The sequence below is a fragment of the Quercus robur genome, chromosome 12 (assembly GCF_932294415.1).
Source record: "Quercus robur chromosome 12, dhQueRobu3.1, whole genome shotgun sequence".
Lineage (NCBI taxonomy): Eukaryota > Viridiplantae > Streptophyta > Magnoliopsida > Fagales > Fagaceae > Quercus > Quercus robur.
Window position 1 is genome coordinate 10264483 of NC_065545.1, and position 9417 is coordinate 10273899.

General features: G+C 35.5%; 1 protein-coding gene across 1 annotated transcript; it reads right to left on the minus strand.

Annotated features, from left to right (window-relative positions):
• Positions 1 to 546: 546 nt before the first annotated feature.
• LOC126707918 (uncharacterized) lies at positions 547 to 9132 on the minus strand. Its single transcript, XM_050407660.1, has 8 exons — positions 8585 to 9132; positions 7772 to 7834; positions 5831 to 6694; positions 5586 to 5720; positions 4881 to 4964; positions 2623 to 2682; positions 2443 to 2529; positions 547 to 1171 (listed from the first exon to the last, which is right to left on the minus strand). Exons 1-8 carry the CDS (start codon positions 8927 to 8929, stop codon positions 884 to 886), a joined length of 1926 nt encoding a protein of 641 aa, XP_050263617.1. The 5' UTR covers positions 8930 to 9132; the 3' UTR covers positions 547 to 883.
• Positions 9133 to 9417: the final 285 nt, after the last annotated feature.

Genomic DNA, 9417 nt, shown 5'->3' on the forward strand with positions numbered 1-9417 from the left:
CACCTTGGAAGTCCATAGTCTCATATTTTAGCCTAAAAACTAGTGATTAAAGACACCTAAAGACTATTGTATAAATCCTCATTCAACTCAAAACAGGACCAACCACATTTTACCCATAAAGTTGAAACTTTAAAGCAAAAACTCATTCAGCAATCTAACATTCTCACAATTCCGAAGTTTAGGGGTAGAAATATGAGTACAGAAAAACCTTCCCTCTCTTCCTCACAACCACTCTCAATTTCCTCTTTTTGCTAATTATGGGTCAAAGTTTTAGACCTGTGTTGTTTTTATACATTTCTATTATTGGCATTTTGATTTATCTTTTGTTAAAGCTCCATTAGCCTTTATTTACTAAATATTGAAATTTTGGACTTTAATACTCTCCGAGATAATCACTTCTAAATAACCCAATGAGAGATTTGGGCCGTTCTAGCAATTCTGGCCCTCGTGAGTAATGTACAACTCACTGATTTTGGTTCTAGTTTTCTTGGTATGCAACATATACCACTGCAGATTACAGAAAAGTAAGGCTCTAGAAAACTCAAGGAAGAAGAAAGAAGGTGGTCTGCTGTTGTACTACCTATAACAGGAAATTGTGAATAAAATAAATACATAAGAGGTCTAAGAAAATACTAATAGTAGTGAATTTTGATATTTAACATGAAAACCAACGCTATCCTAACCCTACCTCCCCTCCGTACAGTGGAGAGATGCATGAGATTAACTACTTCTATGATTCTATTCGCTTGAGGCTATACACAAAGAAACCCCCAGCTCGGTAAGCATTAAAACCACCTAAGTGAACTGTACAAAGAGGGCAGATCCTCCAAACAACTAAGACACCAAAAGTCAGTGACCCAAAAATGCAACGGCCCGCAGATTTTCACTCAGCATTTCTAGCAGATTCAGATTTTTCTTCCTTTTTGGGCCTGCCAAATGATTTCTGGGCATCCAGGACAGGCATGTATGCTTCACTCGTTTTCTTGAAAACATCAATGGCTGCCTTGTCAGGTTCTCGGGGACTCACTAGCTTCTTCTCTACATCTTCAAATTTGGCAGTGGCCCATGGTGCTGTGCCAACGGCTTTGGAGGTATTTGGTGCATCTATTGTCAGCATGGATGCCTCATCCCTAGAAGCATACCAGGAATGACCACATGCAATGCACTCCAACTGAATCCACAAAACCCGGGGAAGAGGTCAGTGACCACTTTAGAAGAAGCAAGATATACACACCCACACAAACGTCAAACTACAACTAGAAACATCCTTTTAATAATTGAATCTAAACTTTCTTCAATAACTATACTAAAGTTTTTCACGGTCAAGCAGTCACTAATTGCCAAATATTTTATTGAAATTAATCACTGGTGAAATTCCTGATAGGATTATCAGTAAATAATGCTGTCTTTCTTCATGTTACTTGTCTTGATAGTTTGTGTACCTCAAATATTATCTTTATATTACTTGCCCCAAAATGAGAATTAGTAGGATATTAAAAAGAACAAAATTTAGTTACAAAATTGGTTATATCCTAAGGCTACAATCTTACTTAATATATTTTTATTGGATGTGAATTTTGAAAATTCCACCATTGGATTACATCTTCTTATATTTTCCATACTTGCAAAATTTCTAAAAAATTAAAGATCAATAGCTATACCACCAATAAATTGTTTAAATTGCTAGTTTTTGTAGTTTAAAATTATGTATAAAATATAAGCTTATAAATCATATAGAATATAATATCCGATTGACAAAAATTTGACATGTGTATTAAGAGTGTAAAGAACATGCAATTCAACAGTTAGCCTTAGGCTATAACCAATTTTGTAGTTAAACTTTGTCCTACTAAAAAAGCCTTAATGCATGCATTACAACATATCATGATGCAGATGTATGGTCATGAATTTTCAAATAAACACAAGCAATCTCATCAACAACTAAATCCGATGCTTTACAGCTCCAGAATATGAATGTCACGAACGTATACCTAGATGCGTAGATGATCAAATTGTTTGATGTGCACATACACACCTATCACACATTTTCACAAAACACACTTTGAGGAGAAAAGTTGCAAAGCTGCACATGCACGCAATTCACAACATATAACATAACACATACAGGATTCAAGTGTATCTATTTCTTATATGTACATATTTAGCCCATTCATGCTGTTACTGTTGAAATCAAATAATTTTTTTCTTTAATTACCCAAAAAAAAATATCAAATACTTTTTTTAGGGAGGGATTGTTTAAGAGACTAGCTTAGGTACAATTCCATATGAAGACATGTTTTTGACTTTATTTGAGGAACCCACTGTGCTGCATCTAAAGAACTGTGCCTAAATTTTTCCCTAAGAGGAACCCAGTCCAACTCAGACACTGAAATAAAACATGTAGAAGAACATTTAAGACGTGAACAAGAAAAAATTGAGAACCTGATAGCGGTCTCCATGTCCTGCTTGGATGATGTCTCTCACACCAACCTTAAATTCACTGCATCTCGAGCAACGAGCATCAGTCATCTGTTTCATGATCAACAATTAGAACATTTACACACGGAAAATTTTGATAAGAAACTAATGGCTAAAATTAAATTTAGGCATTAAAGAAGTAACCTGCATGCGTTCTGACTCATCAGGCTCCTTTGTTGCTGTTTCCTCAGCTGTTAAACCCTCCTAAAATTCAAGAACTTAGTTGATATTTTTTCCAACTTGTACTAAATCAAAGGGTTTAATTACAGCTATACACCCTAACTATAGTTGCAATGGCTATCTTAATTTTAAATTTTGTTGCAATCAACACCCTAATTCAAGATTAATTTGTCATTTTTACCATAGAATCCACAATTGTTGTTAAATTAACAAATTAGTGGGCTGGTTGGGTGGTGGGATGCACTAACATATTCAAAATTTAAAATATTAGTTCCCATTAATATACAATGACCATCCCAAACAGCCTAGAGATTTGTAATCTTAACCTTGATTTTGGATAGAGGAATGGAAGTTGCAAATTGATCTCAACTAAAAGAGTATATAGTGCAAAAAATATAAAGGGAGTAAAATGACCCTAGAGCCACAAATGAAAATGCAAAGCATCAGACGGACTACATATCATTGGTCTGTAAAAGGCTATATCTCTTTCTTTTCTCTTCTTTTCTTTTTTCTTTTTTTTGTTTTTCTGTTTTGGGTAAGTTATATAAGCACACTGTAGGTGTTGAATGCACAGCTTCACTCCCCAACCCTTCTTACAAGTGAGGAAGTTCCATATGAGTTAGAGTACATTGGTTAGTCTATAAAAGTTAGGTCTATCTCTATCTCACTCTGCCAGGTAAGGCAATCTCTTTTGCACTCTCGCACTCTCCAATTTGTTATTTACTTCTCTATTATTTTAATTTTTATTCTCAAAGTCTATTGGCAACATATCGTATATCTGTCATAATATTTTTTTTCCCAACATTATTGTTAAAACATTTTTACCAATCTCTTACCCTTACTTTCAACATTTTTTTATAAGTTACAAAGAAGGGGTGGCCCCAAGTTCACTCTCACTTTCAACATTATTGAACAGATCACTGCTACTAGTAAATCTGGCACTAATGATTCTGATGATAATGCTCCTCTTTTGGAAATATGTCACTAAACAGATAAAGTGAGTGAAAAAGGTGGAAAGAAAAGCTTTAGCTGCAACTACTATCTTTGTGCTTTCAAAAAAATCCTATTCTAAGGTTACTTATCAAAAAAAAGAAATCCTATTCTAAGGTAAGGCACATTGGAGATGAAAGGGAGGACTTTGTCGTTGTTGGATCATCTTCAGAACTTTTTTATTCTTCTCTCTTACTTCAGACCTTAATAGCTTATTTGTACTATTGGTTAGTACTTTAAACATCATTTTATAGATATCACGTAATTCTATGATATCCATTATTGCTATTAAATTAATTTTAGATATGTTCTCAAATTCTTTTATGCTTGTTACTTATTTCTATAACCTAGAAAAGCATAAAGTTTGAGTTGATTAATTATTTTAGATTAGTATATAACCCCATGCATATACACGGGCACAATTAAAAACAATCACGATTTTACGATTCAAATTATACATTTTTTTGAAAAGAGGTTCAAATTATACATAGTATTAGTTTACACATTTTTTAAACCATATATTTCTAAAATATGTAATGGTTTCTCATTATATAATATATATACATATATAGAATTTAATTGAATTTTAGACTCATTGGTTTTTACACTCAATAATTCCCTGGTCACGAAAATTAAAAAATTAGATGGACAAGTGGCGCAAAATTGAGATGTGCCTAAAAATACTAATTAATTAAAAGTGGTGTCCCTACCATGTTGTGTCCTAGTTTTTCAAGAATTTCAATTGTGTAAGTATTGTGTCATGTCCAGTGTCCAAACTTCTTCGAAATAGAAATATTTTTAACCTATAAATAAATAAAGAAATAGACATGTTTCTAAGAAAACACCTCAACCTTCAAAGATGCAATCACTAAGATGGCATTTGAAACCCACCCAAAAAGGAAAATAGGGGTAAATTCTTTGATTTTGTAAGTTCTTACAGATCAATTTGAAATGCATAGCTCGGAATCCATCCTTTACAATTTCTATATGGCTTAAAAAATTTGAGACTGTTAACCCCTTCCTATTTGTTGCATGATGTTCAACAAATTAGCCCTTAAAACAAATAGCCAATTGAATTGTCAAAAGATAAAAGGAATAGAATTCTCAGCATCAACAACATGAATTATGTCTCCAGCTAAAGTCACTATGGGATTAGCCTTACTTAAAAAAATATTCATGTACAAAATGTAAGTATTTGAAAGCACAAATAGCAAGCCATGAAAATAGCATACCTTTAACTCACTTGGTGACATGTTCAATATTTTTGAAGGTTCCAGATCTCCATTTAGTAGACGTCGAGCCAGTACCTCATTGTTCTACCAGGAAAGGAAGAAAGGGATTTAAAAAAAAAAAAAAAAAAAGTAAAGTTCACCTCATACACTGAACAAGACTCTGATAATGCAAAACATGTATTAAAAAAATTAAGGTTACTTCATCTTATTGAATAAAAGCATGAATTTCTTCAAGATTCTAATCATTCATAAATCATAACTTTCTATATAAAAAACATCAGTAATACTGATATAAGACATGGCAAAAGGAATTGTCCAGTCTGTCTCTGGCAGTTGATCAAGGCTTTTCTAAGTGTTGCCGCAGCAGAAGCACTCCTTAAAAAATAAAAAATACAGCCAAGTCTTGTACGTATGGATAAAGTCAACTCAACTGCTCACTAAAATTTTCCTATTTTCCCAAATAAATGACAAAATAATGTTGAATTATTTAATGTTTCAATCCTATTATCCCCATTATTTCACATTAATTCGAAGAAATTGAAGGATTTGTGATAGCAAAAACTATTCGTATCAAGAGAAATTACCCAAAGGCACTAAGCTCTCTTAAACAATAAGCCTACATGTTTGTGAATGCAAACATTCATATTAATATGACTCATATGAGTTCACACAAGTGTTTGTGAACAAATGTAACAGCACACTAACCTTGAGATTAAAGACCAGCTGTCGCAACTTTTGATTATACTTTTGAAAATCTGAGGAAAGAGTTTCATGTGCAGCCTTCTCAAGAGCAGCTACAGCCGGAACAGCAGCATCCGGCCAACGAAAAGACTTGCCACTCTGTGTGGGAAAAAAATCTACATTTACATGCCAATCATTGTATTTCCTTAACCCTCTGCTTCTAGTTACCAAACATATATCAATTACCACAAATTAGGATGCCTGCATACCTTTGCACTCTTGACTTGAGTTCCATTGGCAGTTTCTTGACACTTATTCTCATTTAGTTGGCCAATGCCATCACGACAACCTTTTTCTTTGTCATCTCCATGCATGCTGTCAACAGAATTGCACATGTATTGAATTCCTATAAGAAGCCTCTCCAGCCATCTATCACGATAGTTATCTCCAATCAATGCCTTGAAATTGGCTAAAATAGAGTAATGTACTGAGCCAGTAGTTGGACCGCTTCCAGGAGTTTCAGCTCTTAGATGTTGATCAGGCCTTGTTGCTTCTTCATCCCTTGAAACATCAAGAGGTGAAATGTTCTTTCTCCTCAAGGATCGTTTAGCCTTTAGCTGATCTTCCTGATCAACAGGGGCAGTGGCAGCGGCAGCACCAGCACCAGCACCAGCACCAGCGCCAGCGCCAGCCCCAGCACCAGCACCAGCACCAGCAACAGCACCAGCGCCAGCAACAGCAGCAGCAGCAGCATCATCAGTTTCAATGTCAGGAAGATCCCCCAAGCGTGACATAGTTTTTTGAACAAGAAGATCGATCTCGTGCTGTTTATTATCTTCATAGTCTTTATCAGTTAGCTTCCACAGTTTTCGTTCAACAGTGTCATATACTTTTTGCACAATAAAACCAGGATGCTGTTTACGACTTGGAAGCTGCTTGTGTATGGGAACAAAATGTACCACACACTTGTGCATTACAGATTCGGCTGGGACCTCATCGCGGTGAAAACTGTAAAACAACTCTCTCGTATCACGTGATTGCCAGTTTCCACCCCCTTTTCTCTCTGCCTCTTCAGGGCGATAAAACCACTGCCCAGTCACCATAATGCTCCCATCTTTGGTCTGAGCAATATCCTACCAATACAAAAACAAACAATTATTTTGGGCATATTGAGAGAGAGAGAGAGAGAGAGAGAGAGAATATACATACAAAATAGAAGTGAAAGCAGGTGTGATGTAGGACAAAACCAAAACATTAAAGGGAAAAATGTGGAGTGGGGGAAGATGGGGAATTTCCCATCAAAGTCCATTTTCTCCCCAATTTGAGGAGAAAACAAAATCAACCCCCAACTAAACACTTGAACTATTCATTTTCTCTCCTATTTTCCCCTCCCCATTTTCCATCCCCCAAAATCACCCCAACCAAAAGACTCTTAAGGCCGCAGGTTGTGCCACCTCTTTTTTTTATTTATTTACTTATTTTAACTTCTCCACCCACAGGCCTGCGTAATTGGAAATATACATCTTGCATCCACACCAAATTCTGAAATAATTTGTGACCAATAGGCCTCAACTCAAAGGTCACTGGGTGCAACAAAAAATTTACATAAAAAGAAATAAGAACGTATATGCAATATGAGAACAAATGATATGTAATATAAGTACAGATTCCATCTTTAAAAACATTGATTACATATGATATGTAATATGAGTAAATATTAACTACAATATAACTCGTTAGTCTCAAAAAGGGCATGATAACATGCATTTACCTTTGATGCACATGCAAGGAATTGACTGAATAAGATAGATTTATTTATATTATCAACAGTGTGTATTTTAAGTCATTAAGGAAACAGTATAGCTGCTATGATTTGTGGACAAAGACAGAAGTGAAAAGTTTCCACAACCACCTATGGTGCAAAACACAACTTAATTAAATAGCAACAGTCTTCAAGGAGTAACTCCTTATTTACCAGTTGAATGTCCTCTAATATCAGATTAAACACACAAATCAACATGACATTCAAGAATGCAACTCCAACTTGACATAAGATGCATATCAGCAAGATGATATTCAAGAAGTACAGAATAAAGATCAGAAAACCATAACAAATGTAGTCACAGAAAACCGTATCAGAATAAATAACAGAAAACTGTAACAGATGTAGTCAAAAATAACGGTAAACACTAATTTCACATAACATGTACCTTAATAATTGCCACGTACGGCTTCTGTTCCTTTTCCTCAGGAACTAGAAGTACAGGATCTTCCTGCACAACAACCAAAGTAGAAATGAAAAAATAACATAAACAAGACAAAATGGCATGCAAGATATTTTTCTATACCTAAAACACCACCGAGAACTCAAAATTTGTGAATCACATCAATGCATATCTTCAATGTAAAGCAGTTGATAACAAAAATGGACACAAATTGTCTAAGCCATATATTAAATTGTTGGTGGTTTATACTGAGATATCATCAATGCCCAGGATAAGAAAACCATAAGAACTACATTCATCAGCTACAAATTATGAGAACATGCTAAAACCCCCTAAAAACTCATAATTGTATAATACATACGAAATTAACAAAGATCGAACGTTATTATAGTTATTTGATTGCCAAATAGGGTCAAACTTGGATGTGGTCTATGAACTAAGTGTCCCATGAACTATAAGACTTTGAAAATTACTCATTGCAATTCTTGCCCCCCACTTCCGTGAATTCAAAGGAGGCATATAATCTATACAATTTCAGCAACTAACCGTGACAGCATCAGGGAGCAGCAGAAATATTGAAACTTATAAAGTTGCGAAATTTAACCCTTTTTTTTATCTCCGCATTTCTCAGGAACCAAACGGAAAGCCCCAAATTTCCAACAAACACTATTCCCCCCCAAAACTATTTTGAACTAAACGCAACACGATTACAATCGAAATTCAGAACGAAAACCCTAACCAATTATCATAAAAAAAATACATACAAATGTCCCGAAGGCTGGAAACCCTAGCACTCACCAGGTCGTATCTGTTGCCGTCGAATTCAAACGCTTCGTAGTGGCTCCTCCTCCCTCTTCCTTTCCCGGAAAGCCTAATGGAATCGCCGATCGCCTTCGCATCCTCTTGCGGTGGCTCTTCCTCGCTACTGCTCTGTGAAGGTTCCTTCTCCTTCTCCTTCTTGTTACTCTTGTTGTTCTTACTCCTAGTTTGTTGTGGTGGTTCCTGTTTGGGCTCGACTTCATCTTCGGGAAGCTTGATACGCTTGAGCCTCTTCCGCCTCGGCGGGCTCTCCTCCGATGGCCTCCGCGGCGCCTCTTCGTCCTCGTCGCTCGTCGAGATCTGCGCGAACCTCCGGTTTCCCATTGCGCTCTCTTTCTCTCTTGTGGTGAAAATGACTGAATTTTAATCCCGCCAAGCGATGAGGTTGGGGTTCGTATTTATATGAAATGTTGTCGGTTCGGAAACCGTCCTTGACTTTCACTTTTTCACCACTCTGCCACTCCCTCGCATCTTTGAGTCTATTTTTTCGGGGTTAATGAAAAAACAAACTAGATCGTGATAAGGTTTTTTTTTTTTTTTTTTTTTTTTTTTTTGAGAAAATATTGTGATAAGTCATAAGTCTGTTGATAAATTATGGGAAGTTTGTTTTCGTTGTGTTAGGTGTTGACACGACCCGCCGTCTCTATACAATCATAGACGAGTCGCCTCTCAACCCCTGACAGATGTTGTATGTTGGTGTGTTATAAAAAATATCTCAAAAAAAAAAAGGAAGTTTGTTTTTGTTTTTATTCAATTAAAAGTTTGTTTTATATGTTAATTTATAAAATTTATAAAAAAATAGTAAGAATTTT